Raw genomic sequence first — 22,844 nt, 5'->3', positions numbered from 1 at the left:
CATGCCCCGCCTTCGGGCCCGGTAAAGAAGCCTATTAAGCCTTTAGGTGACTCGAGCTCGAGTCAACCTACCCTCGGTGCCGAAAAACATACACCGGCATCGAAGAAGACGACGTCCTCGTCGTCATCCACGCCGACTGCTGCTTCGACATCAAAGCACTCAGCGTCAAAGGCTAGCACTAGTTCCTCGGCACCGACAACACCCTCAGAGCCGACTAAAAAGCGCCCACCGAAAGGCCCCGATTCTTTGAGGCCAAAGACCTCGGAACCGAAAAAACAACAAAAGGTTCCATCTGATAAAGACACTACCAAACTACACGGTTCCAAACAGGAAAATCATTATCCACAATATTTGGAAAGCAAAGGAATTAAGTTCCTGCAGAATGAAACAGCTGAGTAGCTAAAATGGCTAATTGGCATACTCATCAAATGTCATTAATCGGCCACTGTATTTTAAAGTCATTATTTTTTTGGGGGGTCTGTTTAAAACATTAAATTGAATATATTTAAAACGAGCCCCTCTAGACACTGAGTGAGGATATTCATGTATTCTAAGCCTGATTTCCCAAGCCTTTCTAAGAGTGGATCGGGATAGGTCAAACTGTTGTTGGAATGCCCTTAAAAAAACACTGTATTCATTTCCCCAGGTGTCTGCGGTGTGCAGCGTTTGGTACACAACGTGTGTCGGGGCATTTGAGATCGAGTATGAAAAAGAGTGGTGAAAGAGTGTCATATGCATTTGTATACGAGAAATTGCCCCATGAGGGAGATCGCAGGCCACCACTAGCAAAGAGAAACTTATCCCTTCACCATTAAGAAAGAGAGTTTGCCAGCAATAGAGAGTCCAACCGCATGGCAAGTTTGTAAGTGTCCGATCTCAACCATCCCGCCGCTGTGGGGAGGCCTAATAAGGGGATAGATGGATAAAGCTGTTTCACTGTGCTGGTTAGTTTATTGGTCCCAGCTTAACAGCCCGTGGGCTGCGGGTTTAGGCGAGTGGAGGGGTATAGGAGGTAGTTCAAAAGACCATCCTTGACATCAGTCATCGGAAGTCCCCTCTCATACAGAGAGAGAGAGCCATCGTGGCACCGACTGCAGCTGGGCAGCTAAGCACTAAGCAATACCGTTTGAAATCTGGGAGGGCCAGTCCTCCAGCGTCCACCGGAGGTTTTAGAGTAGCCAGGGACCGCCGACGTCACCCTTTCTCCCCAGATCAGGGTGACCAGAGTAGATCAAGGTGACCAGAGTAGAGTCTTGTTGCATAAAGAAAGACCGTGGGAGAAGAAGGGGGAAGTTGGTAAAGTAATGGTACGAGTGAGAGCGCAGCGCAAAGAAAAAGTTATTATTAATGCATGTGAAAAATGTGAAATTTAAAACTAGCTCAAGAACGTGAGACACAACTTTATTCGTAATACGTGCTTGGCTAGGGTTTAAATAATAGTGCACCAGCAGTCAACGGATTTTTTAGACCGTGGTGATGGTATATCTGGTCAACATGTTTCAGCCATGTAGCCTCTAAGAAGGCACGGCTTTCATCAGGACCTAAATAGCTACTGCGTGCAGATGAACCCAAGCAAAGGATACTATAGGTACACGTTCTTTCGATATGTTCATAAATGGTGTAATATACCTAAACAAACCAAAAACAAAATATCAAAATAAGTGGCGTTTCACAAAATCAATCTTGAATTCAAGAAAGATAAGAGGTGAGTTCAACTTACCCGTCAATACTGGGTAAGTCACCACACCTCTACCTGGCAACCGCTCAGGAAGGGAGCACCGCTCTATAAAAGATAGGGTGACCAATAATTAGTGGGAAAAGTCTCCATCCTGAAGGGGGATATTACCATTAGATTCTAAACCCTTCAGAAGAGCATCCCAAGTCTATAGGAAAAACTAAATCAGAGGCCAGGAACCAAAGTGTCAAATTAAAATAAATAACTCTTATACAGAAGATGGTAACCAAGCCACAGTTGATTGTCAATAAACAAAGTGCCAAAAATTAAAACCGTTGTGTTGGGAAAACCCCACACTGATAATTATGAAATGCACTCCGCAATTTTGTGGCCAGGTCGGAAAATCAAAAAATAATAAAACCCTAACTGTCTCTTAATACATAATGGTGAGTGAGAAGAGCCCAGATGGAGTGCCTCAAATACAGAACCCAGTGTTCAAAAGGAAACAACCTACGCACCAGCAAAGTAGCAGTCTGAAGACTGAACAGAGCTTACCTGTCCGTCGGCGCTTCAGTGAGCCTGAGCCGGAGGTACCGGGATCTGGAAGTTCTTTCTTTAAAAAGACAGCCCCGTGTGTGTTTGTGCCCAATCACAAACTTGGGCAGAATGAATCACCACGCGCGGAACCAAATTGCGTAAGGAGCATGCGCGTCAAAAACCACTCCTTTTCAGGCATGCGTGTAAGCAGTTAAGTGTCTCTCAGGCGCACATGTGCAAAGAAAAGAGAACAAAGCACACGTATACACCAGCAAAGGCCACACAGACATGTAGGAATAACGTTATTCCCGGAATTCTCAACGTGAGAAAATGTGTAAAACGGCAGCCAGTAAGCTTGCAAAGATGCAAAGTATCTGTGTATGAACAAGACTACACACAACCATCAAAATACCAATATAGTGACATCGATAAAAAAACAACCAAGTCTGTACACAAAACGGAATGCACAACCAAGTTGAAACAATCGACAGTCAATGTCATTGGTATATATCTAGCATGTGCCTCAGACATAATTAATAGGTAAGTATTCATTCATAATGCAGAACTGCACTTGTATTAGCACATTTAGTAGACAATAATGTGCAAAAGAACTACATACGCCGAAAAATACAAAACACGTCTAATGACGTGTGGGATGGCAAATAGTTTGTGTAGCTAGGATATAAAGTATTGAAACTCGATAGTCATCCACATGACAGTTAAAAAAAAAACACATATTGAATGTGGTGCAGCACAACCAGAGCGCATCATAAAACCAGAATAGCAAGGTTAAGTTAAGAGTGTCAAAATCTATAACAGCAACCAGGGAATATCGTCATTCATGCCGCAGACATCTGTCTGTAGCTTGTGCACCCACCATTGTTCACGCCTGAACAGAAAAGCAGATATATCAGTATGATGGGGTGGGATAAATGCTTTCTCTAAGACTGTCCACTTCAGATCACTAGGACTGTGTTGAATAGTCAGGAAATGGTGGGTCAATTTAGTTGACGCCTTGCCACATCGTATTGTGCTCTTATGTTCAAGGATACGGATCTTAACCTTCCTAGTGGTCATGCCCACATAACGTAATGGACAAGGGCATGTGATCATATATATCAGATTGTTACTGTTGCAGTTGGTATGGCACTTGAGAACCCACGGCCTTGGTGATCGAATGTCGATCACAGTTGTGTCTCACGTTCTTGAGCTAGTTTTAAATTTCACATTTTTCACATGCATTAATAATAACTTTTTCTTTGCGCTGCGCTCTCACTCGTACCATTAGCTCTACATTTGTGGATTTAGCATATCCAAACATCTTAATTAACAAAACATCCCTGAGCTCCTCCCTCACAGTGAGGGAGTTGTAGCCCCCAGAGGAACTAGGCGTTTCCTCTGGGTTGGAGAATCCCAAATGATGAAGCATGTCACCTTTGGTGAGTGAGGGATTTCGTCCTTTAAAGGGATATGCCCATGTATTTATTTAGGTGTTGTTCCACTTCTGGATTTTTTGGTTTAATGTTGATGTAGTGGTTTTCACACTTTCCAAGCACTTTACAGACCCCAGGGTTCCTCATGGGAACAGTCCAGCCCGAACTGCCAAGCCATGTCTTCCCTGGACCGGAAACAAGCTTCCTAGGACCGGTTTCTGGCATTTCAGCCGTCTTCAGCCAGGCTTGCTTGAATCCAGTGGCAAAGTGAGCAAGGGACTCGCGTCTGAGCCATACCCTGCCAACTTATGGCGAACAAAGCACTTTGCCACTGGATTGAAGCAAGCCTGGCTGAAGACGGCTGAAATGCCAGAAACCGGTCCCAGGAAGCTTGTTTCCGGTCCAGGGAAGACATGGCTTGGCAGTTCGGGCTGGACTGTTCCCATGAGGCACAGGGTCAGACTGATTTGCATATGGCAATGTCTGAACTGGGGTGGCAGAGTGGGCTAAAGAACGGTGATGGATTAAACCCAGATCAGTTGATTGGGGGTGAGTGCTTGCAATGTTCAACACTCTGTCCATCATTTCCTTTGGTTTTTGCGTAACAAGGAATGTAGGCATCATTTTACCCAGGTTGCCATCCTCAGGTGTGTGATAGATGCTGACACCCAGATATCAAAAGATCGCCGCTTCGAATGGTAGTCAGGGATCTAACTGAGTGTGAGGCGGGGTCTGCCAGTCTTTTGAAAAGCAAAAATATGTGATTTTGTCCAATTCACCCTGATGCCTGAAAGGGCCTCAAACTCTGAGAAAACCTGGGCGACATTGGATAAATTAACATCAGTGTCATGAATATACAAGAGGAGGTGTCTCTAAAGGTACATTGATTGTCTGTGGTTTACGGATGTTGAGGTGATAAATATTTCTAACCTTGTGGTTGGTGATTTGTGTTGCAGATGAGGAGGAAATCGCTTACCCACCGACTTACCGATACGATCGAGGATCTCGTGATCAGTATGTGTGGCACAAGCAGAAGCCTACCGGGGTATGTTCATGTTTAAGAAAGTTGTCGGGCAAATGAGCATGGCACTAGATTCCTTGCATTCACAATTCAATTCTAAATAGATGTACTTGTGAAAAGTAGACCACATAGGATATTGTTCGTGCATCAGTTGATGTCATCTCCCTCTTTGAAAACAGACATTGGTGTGGCTGTGTTGTTAAATACATTCTCTTCATACGAATATATTAAGGCTAGTATATTTTATCCACACGATAAAGCTGGTGTTAAAGAATCGTTGCCCTCAAACTGAAACAGACGACACCACTGTTTAGATATTAACTTATGGCAGCTTTGTGTTCTATAGAACTACTGTAGACAATACCAATGCTTACAGTGTGCTTTGGGTCAGCCCATTTCTTACAACTGGTTTTCTTTCTTGTCAGTCTAATTTGATTGCCTTTTATTGAATGACTTGCCTCCCTCTTTGTGTTTATTGCTCCCTTCAAACGTTTCTTTGCTATCCTGTAGATTGGTTGATTTGTATCCTTCCATTGCTTACATTCCTTTAGTCTATTTATTTCAGCATGGAAACGCATGTGTTGTTTCCTCCATCAAATCACCACTGCACTTTCTGTGCTGCTTTTCCCCTCCATAACTCATGCGCTACTTCACCCATCCTACTTGTCTGGCTTTTTAAATTTCATTTCTAGCCCAGTCCACCCCTCGCCTGTGTTGACTTCTCTGTTTCTCCGTTGCTCTGTTCTTCAAGGTTTAAAGAAAAATAATGTTCGAGGCATATGAGCTGCAGATTACACACTATGCATAGATCGCCATCTGGTGTTGTGCCTGGATGTTTGTGCTTGTTGTTGTCTTGGAAAGTCATGAGGTATGTGACTCCTACTTTAAATCATAGTGCACATGGGCATTGGCTCCATCCTCAGATTGTTTTTTTCCGCCTTCGGGCTCGGATGTGTTCTCGCGTTACAGTGCAGAACCGTTAACGGTTTTCTCTTTCGACGCGCAATCCTTCCCTTCTCGATGGTATTGTTTTGATAGCGTCTTCCCAATCCACGCGACCCTTCAACTTCAAAGTCTTCGTTTCCGGGCATCGAAGAAGGCCTTCGGGCCTACCTTGGCCTCATCTCCGGCTCATGGAAAGGACGCCATTTAAAAAGTGGCCTCGATGTGGGTCGAAGTTTCCCCACACCGACCTGCATGAAGTGTGCAACCTCTGCCTCTCACCGGAGCACCAGGCCAGAGACTGTCCAGCTTGCGCCTCCTTCCTCTCCAAGAAGACGATCCGGGACCGACGAGCTCGACGAACAATGGCGCGCTCGTCATCTTCTATCCCCGACGACATCTTTCAAGAGGGTGTCGATTTTCCAGAGCAAGGTCGGGTCGAAGAAGTCATCATCAGCGCCTCCGAAGCAGATGATTCCGACGTCGAAGACATCACTCCAGCTCAAAGGGCCGTGAGTGCAGACATCGACCCCGACCCAAACCCCCCCTTGACACTATCAAAAAAGGCTTTGGTATCACCTTCACCTTCGGGCCCAGGTGCACACCGGGACACTGCTTCCCATGCCCCGCCTTCGGGCCCGGTAAAGAAGCCTATTAAGCCTTTAGGTGACTCGGGCTTGAGTCAACCTACCCTCGGTGCCGAAAACATACTCTGGCACCGAAGAAGAAGACGTCCTCGTCCTCATCCACGCCAACCGCTGCTTTGACATCAAAGCACTCTGCGTCGAAGGCTAGCACTAGTTCCTCGGCACCGACAACACCCTCGGAGCGACTAAAAAACGCCCACCAAAAGGCCCTGATTCTTCGAAGCCAAAGACCTTGGAAACGAAAAAACAACAAAAGGTTCCATCTGATAAAGACACTACCAAGCTACACGGTTCCAAACCTAGAACCGCTACCGGGTCGATGCCGAAAAAGCTTACGGCACCGAAGCCTTTGACTCTCAAGGGTCTGCCTCCTACAGAGGAACTGTTTTGTCCAGATCCTACTCAAAAGACTCTTGTGAAGGATCCTAAGACTGGTCATTTAATGCTTAGCATGAAGAAACGACCCCTGGAAACGCCTGCGCCCGCACCACCACCAAAAAAGAGAGACTTTGCTACCTCTACATTAAGGATCCCTTCTCCTCTTCCTCCTCCTCCTCCACACCACTCGCCTACACCATCACCTACCCCAGTAGATGATGATGACGACAACACCTCGGATGATGCAGGGAGAGGTGCGGACGATCAACCTCTTAGGGACTCTACCCCTACTGGCTCCCCGGACCCCTGGGATGATTACAGTGTCCCAGATGTCCCTTACACCCCACAAGATGACATCTATTCCTCCAGGCCTTCTCCTCCAGAGGACAATACCGGCTTCAACCAGCTCCTTCACAGAGCTGCTCAATACCACGGGTTGCCCTTCATACTTACCCAGTAGAGAGAGATTTTCTCATGGACACTTTTTATACCACACAAAGGTCCACCTCAATTTTACCCATGCTTAAAGGGGTCATTAAGCATGCACCAGAGATCTTTAAAGACCCAGTCAGAGCTCGAGTCATCAACCCGAGAATAGAAAAAAAGTATAAGGCTGCTCCTACTTATCCAGTATACATTAAAGGCCCGCACCACTAGACTCCTTGGTAGTCTCTAATGCAAGGAAGAGAGCAAATTCCCAAACATCAGGTGACGCACCACCACCAGATAAGGAATCAAAACTCCTGGATGCCTCTGGCAAACGCACAGCGTCACGGCAGCAAACATATGGCACATTGCTAATACCCAAGCGCTGTTAGCCAGGTATGACAGGGCACATTTTGATGAGCTTGAGTCCATAATGCAGCACCTCCCTGACAGTTATAAAAACAGGGCCAATGAACGCATACAGGAAGGTAAAACCATCACTAACACCTTCATCCGTTTTGCCCTAGATGTAGCAGATACCGCCTCAAGGGCAATAAACACCAGTGTCCTTTTGCACAGGCATGCCTGGTTACGCATCTCTGGTTTTAAACCCGAAGTCCAGAGTTCCATACTCAATCAGTCTTTTGATGAGCAACACCTATTTGGCCCCAATGTGGACGTATCACTTGAGAAAATGAAAAAGGATACAGACACGGCCAAGTCTATGGGAGCCTTGCAGTTGCAAGCTCCCAGACGGTCCTTTCGTCACTCATCCTTCAGAAGCACCCATAGAGGCTACTCCTCTGATAGTCCCTCCACCTCTTACAAGGCTCCCACCCAATCCACCTTTACTAGAGGTTACCAAAGGGGTGGTTACAGGGGGAAAAACAGCAAAGGCAGAGGCAAAAACAGCAACTCCCGCTCTGCCGCCACCCCCACCCCATGACTTTCCTCCACTTCCTCCAGACCATTCCACTCCAGTCGGAGGAAGACTCCACCAATTCCTCCCTGCCTGGGCAAACATCACTTCAGACAGGTGGGTGCACTAAATAATTCAATCAGGCTACTGTCTCGAACTAACATCTACCCCCCCAACCATACCACCTAAACACCGTCCAATGTCACAAGAACATCTGTTACTGCTAAAGCAGGAGGTAATCTCCCTCCTACAAAAAAGTGCAATAGAACCAGTTCCCCTGCACCAACAAAACAAGGGAGTTTACTCCCTCTATTTTCTCATACCAAAGAAGGACGGCTCTCTAAGGCCTATTTTAGACCTCAGACCCCTAAACCTATACATACACTCAGACCACTTCCACATGGTCACACTTCAGCAGGTCCTCCCTCTGCTTTCCCAGGGCGACTTCCTTGCTACTCTAGACCTCAAGGAAGCCTATTTCCGCATTCCTATTCACAGCGCTCACAGAAAATATCTCACATTCGTAGTGGACGGTCAGCACTATCAATTCAAAGTACTCCCATTCGGAGTCACCACAGCACCAAGAGTGTTTACCAAGTGCCTAGCGGTGGTGGCAGCACACCTAAGAAGACAACACGTCCATGTCTTCCCATTTCTAGACAACTAGCTTATAAAAGCCTGCTCATACAATCAGTGTGTGCAACACACCCACTTCACTATTCAACAACTTCACGACCTGGGGTTCACAATAAACCATGCCAAGTCCCAGCTGCAACCGTCCCACACACAACAATACCTCGGTGCCACAATAGACACCTCAAGGGCGCTAGCCTATCCCACTCCCACCAGGATACAAGCATAAAAGCTCTTATCACCAGATTCCAACCGCAACACTCTCTTCCAGCTCAAGTGTTCATGCAACTCATAGGGATGATGGCCTCCTGCATATTCATAGTGCATCATGCAAGACTTCAGATGCGTCCTCTCCAAGAGTGCTTAGCACGCCAATGGAACCAGGCTCAAGGTCACCTAACAGATCTGGTGTTGGTAGACGGTCGTACCCATCGCTCTCTGCAGTGGTGGAACCTGTCCAAAGGGCGACCGTTCCTTGAGCCGGTTCCTCCAATAGTCATGACAGCAGACGCATCTCTCTCCGGCTGGGGAGCTCACCTACTATATCACACCATGCAGGGCAGGTGGATGCCTCAGCAAAAGTTACTCCACATCAACCACCTGGAGCTACTAGCCATATTCCTAGCCTTGAAAGCATTCCAAAAACACATTTCAGGCAAAGCTGTCTTAGTCCGCACCGACAACATGACAGCCATGTATTATATCCAAAAACAAGGCGGGACACACTCTCTGCAGCTCTCTCAGCTCGCACAGAGCATATGGAGGTGGGCTATACCTCAGAACATTTTTCTCCTAGCCCAACATGTCCCAGCAGACCAAAACACAATAGCCGATCTGTTGAGCCGTCCAACACAACAAATCCACAAGTGGGAACTTCATCCACAAGTTCTTCAACCGTTTTTTCAGATGGGGGGGGGGCAACCACAGATAGACCTCTTCGCCACCCACCAAAACGCCAAATGCCCAAACTTTGCCACCAGGTATCCTCACCCATTGTCCAAAGGCAATACGATATGGATTAACTGGTCAGGCAGATTTGCGAACGCTTTTCCGCCTCTCCCACTCATTCCACTGGTGGTGCGCAAACTACAGCAACACTCCTTAACGCTCATCCTAGTTGCTCCAACTTGGGCCAGACAACCATGGTACACCACATTGCTGGAGCTCTCCGTAGTTCCGCACCAAACATTACACCTCTCTCCACACCTCCTAACCCAGAACCATGGAGAGATACAGCACCCAGACCCAGCTCGGCTCAACCTAGCGATCTGGCTCCTGAAGTCTTAGAATTCGGTTACCTCAACCTTCCTCCTGACTGTATGAACGTCATCAAAGAAGCTAGACTGCCTACCACTAGAGCATGCTATGCAGCCAAGTGGAAAAGATTTGTAATATACTGCCATAACAAAACTACTGATCCCCTAGATGTGTCTATCCAACACATCATAGGCTACTTACTACACCTCCAAAGATGCAACTTAGCCTACACGTCTATCAGACTGCATCTTGCTGCCATAGCAGCATATCTACAAAATAGACAACATCTATCACTTTTCAGAGTACCTGCCATAAAGGCTTTTATGGAAGGACTCAAAAGAATAATTCCCCCCAGAATACCACATTCACCTGTGTGGAATTTAAACATCGTTCTCACAAGGCTAATTTGAACCTCTACATAAATGTGAGCTACAATTCTTAACATGGAAAACTGCTTTCATAGTAGCTATTACTTCTCTACGAAGAGTTAGCGAACTACAAGCACTAACTATTCAGTAACCCTTTCTGCAAATGCATCATAATAAGGTTGTTCTCCGAACTAATACTAAATTCCTCCCTAAAGTAATTTCTCCCTTCCACCTCAATCAATCTGTGGAGCTGCCTGTATTCTTCTCGCAACCACAAACAGTCGCAGAAAGAGCTCTTCACACCTTAGATGTCAAAAGAGCACTGCTGTACTACATAGAGAGAACACAACCTTTTGTTAAGACTGTGAGAAGTTGGCCTGATGTATGATGTCACTAGTTCTAGTGTACACCTTATATCAGTCCAAATACCCTTATGGTGATTGGTTGTAAAGTCAACCTTATAGACCAGCTATCCTAGTGGTAGCATGGACAAGAGCAGGCTTAGGCTAAACTCTGAATGGCATGTGAAGCCAGCTGTGATACCATATATAATCCCTTGAATACCAAATGAAAGGACACCACAACAGATATATATATATAAAATAAAGTGTATGTATTCTAGTCAAACCCTCAGCACTCTTTATGAGATTAGAGGTAAGTACAACACAGTCTTATTTAAGCATACATTAAGTCACACAGGTAAGTAATACAGTTAGGCCCTAGGGGCCACGCAAACCATATACTAAGTAAGTGGTATAAGGACCACTGTCACGGAAATAGAATAGGCCTAGGCCTAGGGAATCGCTGGGGCTACACTACACTAGCGTTAGTTAGGAAGTGGGAGGCCCACGGGATTCGTGTGCAGAGTGGAAACACTCACGCGTAATGCGTAAAAGTCAATAGCAATAGTACAGTTTAGAAAATGGTAGATTTAGGACACTTCCGGAGTAGCTAGGAAGTTGAGACTTGAAAACTAGACACTAGGATAGTCACTATCCTGATGAGCACCGGAGTACCCAAGTTACCTAGCCCACAGGCTGCGGGTGCATAGGGGTGAAGATGCGTCGGTTTTCGTCGTCGACTCCTATGGATGCCTGAAGAAAGATGCTGACAGGCAGTCAGTGAAGAGTGTCCGGTGGATCCCAAGGCTGGGATCAAGAAGAGAGGAAACCTGCAAGCAGAAGGGACAGAGTCAAGGTCACTAGCCAGTGACCACGTGGAACCAGGAAGGAACCAGGCGATGTCGTGAAGATTGCAGGTGAAGGTGAAGCTTGTCGCTGCAGCCAGGAGGACCAGGAAGCGTTGAGGACGACCAGGACCAGGAGGCGAGCTGTCCCACGAAGGCTCTTGCTGTCGGCGGCGTCGAAGTTGGACTAGGACTCACCAAGCCTTGGCAAGCGGAACCCACGAAGAACGGAGGACTTGCTTCTGGTGCAGACCAGGAAGGTCTGGGGTGCTTCTTCTTCTTTGCAGAGAAGCGGGAGCCAGTCTGGAGGAGCCAAACCAGCGCAGAAGATTTCAGGGTGCGTCGTCACAAAGGCCACTAGCCAGCGGGCAAGCAACCGGACAGACGCGGCAAGCAGGAAAATGCAGAAGGGCCCCACGCAGGACTCGTGGAGTATGGGGGGCTGATCTTCGGTGCAGATGGTGCTTGGGGTTGGGGCTTCTCAATCCCCGGTGCACAACTTCGAGGGTGCCTCAGAAGCTGCGCTTTAAGTTACTAGCCACTTTTCCCAGGTAGCCGGTCCCACGTCGCTCGTCGCCTCCACGGATCTCAGCTTTGCTGTGGATGTGGATCAGGGTCGGAGAAGTCTGGAAGTCAAGGCTCTGGTCGGGCTCTGCAGTCGGTTCCTCGTAGAACGTGGGCAAAGCAAAGGGTAGTCTCTTGATGGTGCCTGTTTGCACAGGGTAGCCACTCCTTGGCTACAAGGGAGATTCTTCAGTCTTCTTCTTTCGTCGAATGTCGAAGGTCCAGAGTTTCTGTTCAAGTTGCAGGTTCAGGATAATCTAAAGTCTTGAGGCCCAACTCCCACTCTTATACTAATCTGGGGGGCTGGGATACCTGCTAGGTCACGCCTTATGGGTGGGACCTGGGAGGGGGTGGTTACACCCACTTCCCTTTGTCCAGTTTCGCGCCAGAGCTGGGGCTGGAGTGCCCCAGCGCCGGTTTGAACTGGACTATGCAAGGAACACCTTGTGTGCCCCAGGCATGTCTCATTCCTTTCAGCCCACCCTGCCCCAATACACTAAAGGCTGTCTGGGGAGGTGCTAGCACCTCCCCAAGCAGGAAACCTATTGTCCAGGCCTCCCTGGCTGGGATCACTCCCAGCTGCAGGAGGTCAGACTTGTGTCGTGGCAGCAGCATCCATTTTGTGATGCTGAGGCTTTGGTCAGAGGCTAACAGTGAAGTATGATTTTAACATGTCTTTCCCTCTAGAAGGGGGGAATAATATCCTCATGTCCAGAAATGGCATGGGGGTATTATTCCAAAGTGTTAGACACCTTACACGACATGTTTCGATAAAGCCAAACCATAGTTACCATAACCGTCTAAGATTACTTTAAGAGTATATGGTAGGCTATATCATAGAACAGCTATAAGGACTTAGTTCCGAAAGCTGCAGACAGGCTCAGCTCATGCTAGAGCACCATCTCACATGTTACCAAGCACTCTGCCTCCAGGATTGTTAAGGCCTGCCATAGGAGTGACTGATAGGTACACATGTGTCTATATGTAAGTTAGGTATAGGAATACTACACCTAAGCAAGGGGTGATTACACAACCTTGCCCCAGCTGAGTGATCAGCCAGTTGTGTCAGAATGGAAGGCCAGGCCAGGGGTGACATAATACATGCTGCAGCCCCTGGTAGGCCTAGGGTACACCTATGCCCTGGGTACCTAGGGTACACTGTACAGGGGCCAATAAGGTGATCCTATCCAAATGGGTTATGCACCTAAAGTACATAGTATTAATTTAGAGAGAGAACAGCAGGGCTGTGGGTCTGATTAGCAGGCCCACAGCCACATCTAAGTCGAAAACCAGTAAAGCAAAAGCAAAAAGTGGGGGTGAACATAGAAAGCAGACCCTACTTTCCTACAAAGACCAAACAACTATTTGTGTATTTCTCACCACCACACAAGGGCAACCCCATATCAATATCTGGGATAGCTAGGTGGATTGTCAAATGCATACAAATTTGTTACCACAAAGCAAAACGTACATTATCTGTTCCACCTAAAGCCCACTCTACACGAAAGATAGGGGCTTCAATGGCATTTTTAGGGAACATTCCCCTAGACGATATCTGCAGAGCAGCTACATGGTTTACACCGCACACATTCACAAAACACTATTGTGCCAATGTGCAAACTAAACAGCAAGCTATTGTGGGCCAGGCTGTACTCAAAACACTATTTCAAACTACTGCAACAGATACTGGTGGTCGCCGGTAGGAGGGGCTACTGCTATACAATCTATGCATAGTGTGTAACCTGCAGCTCATATGCCTCGAACGGAATATGCTACTTACCAGTATGCGTCTGTTCTTGGCATGTAGAGCTGCAGATCTACACCCGCCTCCCCGGCTACCTTTATCTGTTCCAGTATTATCTTACTTAGATGCACCATACATGGGCATTCTTCCTGTTTCTTACAAAGCTCCATCTTTTCCCTGCTGGCGAAAAACAATCTGAGGATGGAGCCGATGCCCATGCGCACTATGATCCAAAGGATACCTTGTGACTTCCAAAGACTTTCCAAGACAAAAACAAGTGCAAACATCCGGGCCCAACACCAGATGGCGATCTATGCATAGTGTGTAGCTCTGCAGCTCTACATGCCAAGAACAAATGCATACTGGTAAGTAGCACATTCCTTTTGGGAGACGTCTGCAGCTCCAGTATACTACCAGACAAATCCTTTTTTTCTATTATGTACATTCGCACATTTTTTTTATGTATTGCTCCGAGGCTGGCATTTGCCATCTTGGAACAGTAAATTAAAAGTTAAAATAAAGGAAGAAGGGGGGCGCTAGAGGGCGCACGGCAAGATGGCCTCACCCTAGTGAGGCTCTGCCCGGCTGGGCTCCTTCCCGACCATTATCTGCCTGCATAAGAAGCATCTGCACGCCGAAAACGGGCGATCTGCGTATATCTGAAAGAAACGCGTTAGTTAGATTCCTTACCTTAGAAATATCCCCAGGCGTCAGACTGGATCCGGAAAGATTTTTCGTCAGCAATACCCTTGCACGTCGCTAGGCGTCGTCTGCGGCTCCGCGTCCGTCGTCGGCGTCGTGATCGCCGGGATTACTTTGTCGGAGTACTTAGACGCCGCCCTCGCGTGCTGACGTCAGTTCTTCTTTTTTCCGCGCCAGTAAGCGCAGATCCGGGAAGAGCATACCCTTTAGTCACTTTTTGACTAAACTTTTTGAACTTTTTTGGTTCCTCTTTCGAGTCGACCTCGACTCCTGGTGCTGGTAGGGATGCCCAGTTTCAAGCCGTGCGACGCCTGTCATCGCCTGATGTCGTCACGGATCACCACCGTCGGTGTCTCTACTGCCTTGGGGCTGACCATGATGCCAAGTCGTGCCTCGACTGCCGGGCCTTGACCTCGAAGGCTAGGCGGGAGTGGTCCCGCAAGCTGCTCGAGATCCGGCAGTCGGCTCCGCTTGTCGGGATCGAAGTCCTCGCATTGCGATAAGTCGAGGCACAGTAAGAAGTCGTCGAAGAGGCGACATCGCTCTTCTGACTCCCCTCGCCGGTCGCGCGACTCGGCTGAGGGTTTGGGTGACACCACCCGCGTGGCTCCGTTGGAGCCGCAGGAGTCGCATCCGTGTCCCATACCCTCAGGTCCCTGGGCCTAATGCGACTCCGGCGGAGATCCGAGACTTCCTCGTGGCCATGAGGAGTCTTGCTCCGCCGTCGAGGCCTGCCAGCGCGCCTTCGTGCCCTGCAGGTCCGACAGGGAGGCCTAGCGAGCCGGCGGCTCCGGCGCCGTCGTCGACTTCAGTCCCGACGCCGCTGGCCCCCGTGGGTTCCAGGCCTGGATCCCGGTCGACTCCGGTTGACCTTACGACCCCTCCGCTACCGTCGACCCCTTCGGTGCCACCCCCGGCGCCGTCTTCGGACGACGTCGTCCCCAGGTTCAGTCCGGGTCCGTTGTTGGAGCGGCGCCGCCCGGCGAGCAATTCATCCACCGCCCGCCTCCGACCTTTCAACCTGTCTACCAGGAGTCGGATGACGGAGACGACTGGGAGGGGTCTGAGGACCCTCTGGCATAGCAGTGCCAGTTTGGTCAGGACTGGGCAGAAGAGCTGGGGGATGCCAGTGGTCTCGACACCTCCCCTGACACTGGCTTCATCTCTCCTCCCTCCGTGGCTACGGAGGAGGGTGCTACCTATTCTGTGGTGCTGCGCAGGGCTGCCGAAGCACTTCATCTGGAGCTCCCTCCAGTGGCCGTGAGGACTAACCTCCTCACTGAAGTGCTTCAACCGCCAGTAAGCTCCTCGGAGCATCTACTGCAGCTCAATGAAGCACTGACTGACGTTCTGATGGGCACCTGGTCCAAGCCCTCCACAGTCACTCCTGTGGACCGGAACGTGGCCCGGCGCCACCGCCCCGCACCGGGCGACCCCAGCTTTCTGTCGGTACACCCCACCCCTGAGAGCCTGGTTATCCAGGCCTCTACATCCCAGACCATTTCCCGTCCGCTCCTCCGGATCGGGAATCCAAAAGGTTGGAACAGTTTGGGAAGAAGCTGTTTTCGTCCCTCCGTTTGGGGTTGCGGTCTATCAACACCGCGTGCCTTTTGGACCGTTACACCCACTCCTTGTGAGATACGGTGGCGGACGTGCTGCCCCAGTGTCCGGAGGAGGCCAGGACATGGCTCGCCCAGGCTCTTGCTGAGGGGCGGGATGCAGCACGGTACTCGATTCGATATGGGCTTGACACCACGGACTCGCTAGGTAGGGCGATTGCAACGACGGTGGCGATTAGTCACCACGCCTGGCTGTGATCCACTAATTTCTCCGGGGTTGTCCAGAGCACCCTCATGGACATGCCCTTCGATGGCCATCGCCTCTTTGGCGACAAAGCGGATAGTGCGCTGGAGCGCTTTAAGGACTCCAGGGCTACGGCCAAGTCCTTGGGCCTCTCGGCCCCACGCCCGCAAACTTCCGCTTTTCGCCCCTTTCGTGGCCAAGGAAGGGGTGTCCCCACACGTCCGTCTAGCCAGAGGTCGCAGAACCAGTCTCAACGCGGTCGCGGACGTGGATTCTGCCGAGGCGGAGCAGGGGGACAGAGAGCCGGTCAGCCCACATCTGCCCCAGCAGCATCTGCCTCACAGCCTTCCTAGTCTGACCTTTCAGGCCCATTCCATGCCAGTGGGAGGCAGGGTTCGCCATCACCTGCTCCACTGGCGTACCATCACGTCGGACAGGTCGGTGCTGCAAATCATCCGAAGGGGCTACTCCTTCCCCTTCGAGGCGACCCCTCCAGCCATGCCACCGCAGTACCACCGCATGTCGGGGGATCACTTGCTACTGCTGCAGGAGGAAGTTACAACCCTCTTGGCCAAGGGGGCCATCGAGCGCGTTCCTGGCCCAGAAGTAGGTCTGGGTTGTTATTCCCACTACTTTCTGGTTCCTAAGAAGGGCAAAGGGGGCCTACGCCCTATCTTGGACCTCAGGAGCGTCAACCCCTTCCTCCGGAAGGAGAAGATTAAGATGCTCACATTAGCACAGGTTCTGGCTGCCCTAGACCCTTGAGACTGGATGGTAGCGTTGGACTTGCAGGACGCATATTTCCACATCCCCGTCCTGCCGGCCCACCGGCGTTACCTGCGGTTCATGGTAGGCCACGAGCACTTTCAGTTTACCATGCTCCCCTTCGGCCTCACCAGTGCCCCTCGGGTGTTCACGAAAGTGATGGCGGTGGTCGCAGCTGATCTGCGCAGATTAGGGGTTCCAGTCTTCCCCTATCTCGACGACTGGTTGTTGAAGGTGGGCTCGCCCTAGGCAGTCGTCTCCCACATCCAGACTACTGCCGACCTCCTGTATTTGCTGGGGTTCTCCATCAACATGCCTAAGTCGCATCTGAGTCCCTCCCAGGAGCTCCTTTTCATCGGAGCGATTCTGGACCCGGCGCAGTTTTGGGTCTATCCTCCGGAACAGCGGGTTCAGGATTTTCAGGCTCTGATTCCAATCTTTCAGCCTTTATCCCGAGATTCGGTCAGGTTGGTGCTGCGGCTGCTGGGTCTGATGGCCTCCTGCATCCTGCTGGTACATCACGCCAGGTGGCGGATGCGGGCTCTGCAGTGGGACCTGAAGTTCCAGTGGGCTCAACATCGGGGCAACCTGTCCGACCACGTCCTGATCACGGAGGGCACTGCAAGGCAGTTGCAGTGGTGGCTCACGGACCGCGTTTGGGTCAGTGACAGATCCCTCTCCCTACCCCAACCGGAGCATGTAGTGGTGACGGATGCGTCCCTCCTGGGATGGGGAGGCCACATGGGAGAGGTGGAGATCAAAGGCCTCTGGTCTCCGGCGGAGTCCCGGCTCCATATCAACCTATTGGAGCTGCGGGCGATCCGGCTTGCACTGAAGGCATTCCTTCCCTCTGTTCGGGGAAGTGTAGTGCAGGTGTTCACGGACAACACCACCGCCATGTGGTATTGCAACAAACAGGGTGCGGTGGAGTCGTGGACCCTTTGTCAGGAGGCTCTGCGCCTCTGCACATGGCTGGAACATCAGGGCATCACCCTGGTGGTTCAACACCTGGCGGGCTCTCTGAACGCCAGTGCGGACGAACTCAGCAGCCGGTGCATGATGGATCACGAAGGGCGTCTAAACTCGGACGTGGCACAAGGCCTCTTTCGGCAATGGGGAGAGTCTTGGTTAGATCTATTCGCCACCGAGGAGAACGCGCAATGTCATCATTTCTGCGCATTGGAATTTCCATGGCGGCATTCGCTCGGAGACGCTTTTCGTCGCGAGTGGAGTTGCGGTCTGTTGTAAGCCTTTCCGCCTATACCACTTCAGCACTCTGGGCAGAAGAAGATCAGGCGCGACCGCGCCCAAGTCATCCTTGTGGCTCCGGATTGGGCACGAAGATACTGGTATCCCGAGCTACTCAGTCTATCAATCGATCCCCCGATTCGACTGCCTCTTCAGGAGGACCTTCTGTCGCAGCAGCAGGGGACGGTCCTCCACCCAAACCTGTCCAGCCTCCACCTCCATGCGTGGAGATTGAGCGGCGACAGTTGATGCCATTTGACTTGCCTCCTGAAGTCTGTGATATCATTCTGGCAGCCAGGCGTCCCTCCACTAAAACGGTATAGGCCTGCCGGTGGAATAAGTTTGTGGCATGGTGCACAGCAAAGGCTGTGGATCCCCTTTCCGCCCCTCTTTCTGAGGTTCTCCTCTTTCTTTTTTCCCTGGCCCAGCAGAGCTCTGCTCTGGGCACCGTCAAGGGATATCTTTCAGCTGTTTCTGCTTTCTTACGGCTTCCTGATCAGCCTTCTCTTTTCAAGACCCCTGTTGTCGCTAGATTCTTAAAAGGCATTACTCGTATGTTTCCTCCTGTCCCTTTTGTAATGCCTCAGTGGGACTTGAATCTGGTGTTAACCTATCTGATGTGCGCTCCTTTTGAGCCACTTCATTATTGTCCTCTTCGTCTTCTGACTCTTAAGACTGCTTTCCTGGTTGCCATCACCTCTGCCAGACGGGTGAGTGAGCTCCAGGCTCTTTCTTCTAAGCCTTCTTTCCTCTCTGTCCATCCGGACAAGGTTGTTCTCAGGACTCGTCCTTCCTTTCTCCCTAAGGTGGTGACTGCCTTTCACATTGGCCAGTCTGTTACGTTGCCCACCTTCTTTCCGCCTCCGCATCCCTCGAAAGAGGAAGAGAGGCTCCACAATCTGGACCCAAAACGAGCGCTGTCCTTCTATCTGGACCGCACGAAACAGTTCCGGGTGGACGACCAACTCTTTGTTGGCTACGTGGGCGCTAAGAAGGGGCGGGCAGTGCACAAGCAAACCATCTCTCGGTGGATCGTTTTGTGCATTAAGGCCTGTTATTCCTTGGCTAAGAAGGAACCTCCTGTGGGGCTGAGGGCCCATTCCACTCGGGCCACAGTGGCTACTTCTGCCCTGGAATGGGGAGTCCCTCTGCAGGACATTTGTCAGGCAGCAACGTGGGCCTCGCTGCACACGTTTGCCAAGCATTATTGCCTGGACAGCCAAGTCCAGAGAGACAGCTTCTTTGGCCGCTCCGTTCTCCAGGACTTCCTAGTGTGATCTTGATTCGTAGACCCAGCACCGGGGTTGGCATTGCTGGGGTATCTATTCTAAGGTAAGGAATCTAACTAATGTGTTTCTTTCAGATGAACAAGTTACTTACCTTCGGTAACGATATATCTGTAAGAAACATTAGTTAGTTAGATTCCTTACCGCCCCACCCATCCTCCCCGCTCTGCGAACTAACATCTAGGGTTAAGGTCATCCCTTTCAGGGCCCTAGATTCTTGGCACCAGTGTCGGTTTCTTGCATGGCGCTGCGTTGCTGGCGCGGAAACCTATGTACAAGAACTGACGTCAGCGTGCGAGGGCGACGTCTAAGTACTCCGACGACTTCATCCCGGTGATCACGACGCCGACGATGGACGCGGAGCCGCAGACGACGCCTAGCGACGCGCAAAGGTATTGGTGACGAAAAATCTTTCCGGATCCAGCCTGACGCCTGGGGATATTCTAAGGTAAGGAATCTGACTAGCTAATGTTTCTTACAGATATATCGTTACCGAAGGTAAGTAACTTGTTCTTCAACTCTCCTGCACGCAGTGGAGGCAGATTGGGCTGCTGGAGACTGCCGCAACGACTCTATATCGTGAGAGAATTGTCCCGGCGGTGCCTTGACAAATGGCGGCGGCCGCAGATCTCTAATATCAGCGCCCGCATATTGCTACACGCCCCATCCCTGGGCCCAAGGTGACTGGCCCACTGCTCACGGAGCCGCGGAGGAGTGATGCACACTGCCTGGTGCGTACCGCGGCTTGGCTCCTGGGCTGCCATTGGTGTGGAGAGTTGCCGTGCTCCTGCGGATGAAATGAGGAGTTGTGGCCGAGAGCAGCGGAGTACGGCCTGCTGAAACCTGACAGGGCCTGGCGCGAGCCGGTGTGCGCACTGGCGGAGGGGCTGGCTTGCCGGGCACCGGCGTTGGTAAGTGGGGCGTGGCTTTGACCGGGCCGGTAGCTGCGTAGGCGGGCCTAAGCGGGAGTCGCGGCCTGCGAGCTATTGCTGATGGCCATTGCGGGCTGGCGCCAAATGCCGCTGCAGACTGTGGCTTTACGATTCTGCAGCACGGGACACATTCACAGCGGCCGCGCCTGAGCAGTGATGTGCCTGCCATAGACCGTCGACACGGACTCGGTCCCGCTCGAGCGCCGCTTTCCTGTGATGCCCGTGCATGAGTGTGCGACCCCTGCACTGCGGCCGACTGCCCGGGAGTATCCTGCTGTACAACTCTCCTGGAACCAGACTGGGCCTCTCCCTCCTTCACACGTTAGCACGGGGGTGTTTTGAGGGGGCCAACAAGCCTTGCTGCTTGATCTCTCACCAATTTTAATGACTGGCATCCTCACAACGATATCCTGGTTAGGTGAGGCCTGGAGACCTGTGGATCGTGCTCCCTTTAACCTCGCCGCTGGAGATGGAAGTGTATTGGCCTTGCTGATCAGATGGAGGGGTCGCTGCCTTTGGACGTGCACCCTTGGTGAGCTGGGGTTCGTTGGCCGTACAGTTGGCTGTGATGTTCTACATCTGCGTGGCTGGGCATCCTGCGGAGTACACTGTAACATGTGCTCTTTTTTCCAGTGGGCCTCTTCCTTTGCTCTGGGGGGTGGGGGGTGACCTTCTTCTCCAGAATAATTCCTTTGGTAGGGGGGTGCGTGGTGATTTTCAACTTATAGGCCTGTGAAGTCTTCAGGGCGGAACGCTGCTGGTACGCTCATCAGTAAGGTTTCTACGCCTGTATTGAGCACGATGGATGTGTGATGTGCGGCTGGTCCATGCTCACTGCTGGGGTGTGCCCACAGATTGGATATCTGCCTCACCTGATATAGCTCAGTCCCAGGTACAAACTGCGTTCAGCTGTAGGTGTTTTTCTGTGAACATTACAACTCCGGGCGGGGCCCTGCTGTGGCTATCATGGGGAGGACTGATAAAACCCAATCTCGCCTCACGTTTTAGGCGCGTAAATCCACCAAAACCTCACAGAGGGCGGCCTCGGATTCGAAGGCTGATGCTCAGGGTGATGCCCCCCACACTGGAAATGACTCTGCTGGCCATGCAACACAGTCTCCAAACAATTGAAGGCACGATGGCGGCAGTGAATCACCTCCTGGACCACATGTCGGCACAGCTAGAAAAGCAAAATCTCTGCATGGGAGAAGTTGAGCAGCGGGTGTCCGCGACAGAGGATGGCCTTAGTGACGTAGCTGGGAAAGTGCTCAACATGGAGAAGGTCCTGGTGCTCATTCAGACGAAGAATGAGGATTTAGAGGCGTGGTCCCAGCGCAACAACATTAGACTCACGGGGCAGCCGGAGGCCACTAATGTGGGCAAGATGGAGACCTTTGTGGAGAACCTCATAAAAGACATTTTTGGGACTGAAAATATGTCTGCCATGTTTATTATCAAGTGGGTGCATCGATCACTTGCGGCCAGGCCGGTGCCGGGTGCTCCTCCCCGCCCGATATTTGCGAGACTCCTAAACTATAGAGACCGAGACCATTTTGCGCGTTGCTAGGGATAAGGGCAGTATTTTTCACCAGGGTAACTCCCTTGCATTTTTCCCCGACTTTACAGTCACGGTGCAGGCAGCTAGATGGGAGTTTAGAGAGGTGAAAAAGGTCTTGCAGTCGGAGGGGGTCCCTTATGCCATGTTGCATCCCGCTCGCTTGCGGATTGGCCCTGATGGAGACTCCAAAGTCTTCTCCAGCCCCAAGGCGTCCCTGGAGGACGCCAAACAATTGAAGCGTAGATGTCGTGAGTCCAGCGCTACACAGGATGATGAGGAGCAGTAGGAGGGGTGGGGAATGATCCCCTGCCCTGTCATTATGTTACCCTGTTATACATGAACATTTTTGTGTAATGTCGATATTTGGGTATCTGTCTGCTCTTTTTCTTTTTTCACAGGCGGGACTTGGTACGCTGCACGGCAGCCGGGGACCTCACTATCCAGATCTCTGCTGAGGCAGCTGTGTGTATCTCTGTAGGCACAAGTACTATACCTGCTCAGCCACCACCTACGTGATAGGAGGCTAGTAGCACTCTGTCGCCCTCCAGATGGGAGTACCCCATACACACATTGCTAATTGTTGTTTTTGTTGGGGAAGGGTCAAAAAGAGAAGGGATGGCTTTCGCAAGTTGGGGATGCTGAAGTGGGTGCGGGGTGGGGGGAGGTATGGGAGGTGATGGCACGTTTGACTGACAAGGTTGTGGTACCCTGGCAACACATTAAGGTAACTCGCCATTACATTTTTCTAACTACCTCCGCCACCACAGAACATGGGTGGCAACGTAAAATTCCTTACATGGAATGTGCGTGGTTTAAATAG

The 22,844-nt window shown here is 50.8% G+C and overlaps 1 protein-coding gene across 3 annotated transcripts in view; it reads left to right on the top strand.

The window, feature by feature from the left end:
* Positions 1-22,844, top strand: part of INPPL1 (inositol polyphosphate phosphatase like 1) — a 1,340,026-nt gene that overhangs the window by 959,297 nt on the left and 357,885 nt on the right. For all 3 annotated transcript variants that reach the window (XM_085623407.1, XM_085623409.1, XM_085623408.1), the window contains one exon: positions 4,602-4,690. In XM_085623407.1, coding sequence (XP_085479533.1) covers positions 4,602-4,690 — 89 coding nt within the window. The remainder of the gene's footprint in view (positions 1-4,601; positions 4,691-22,844) is intronic.

This window comes from Triturus cristatus, chromosome 8, assembly GCF_964204655.1.
Source record: "Triturus cristatus chromosome 8, aTriCri1.1, whole genome shotgun sequence".
Lineage (NCBI taxonomy): Eukaryota > Metazoa > Chordata > Amphibia > Caudata > Salamandridae > Triturus > Triturus cristatus.
The sequence above is the reverse complement of the archived record's forward strand: the minus strand, read 5'-3'. Positions and strand labels throughout refer to the sequence as shown.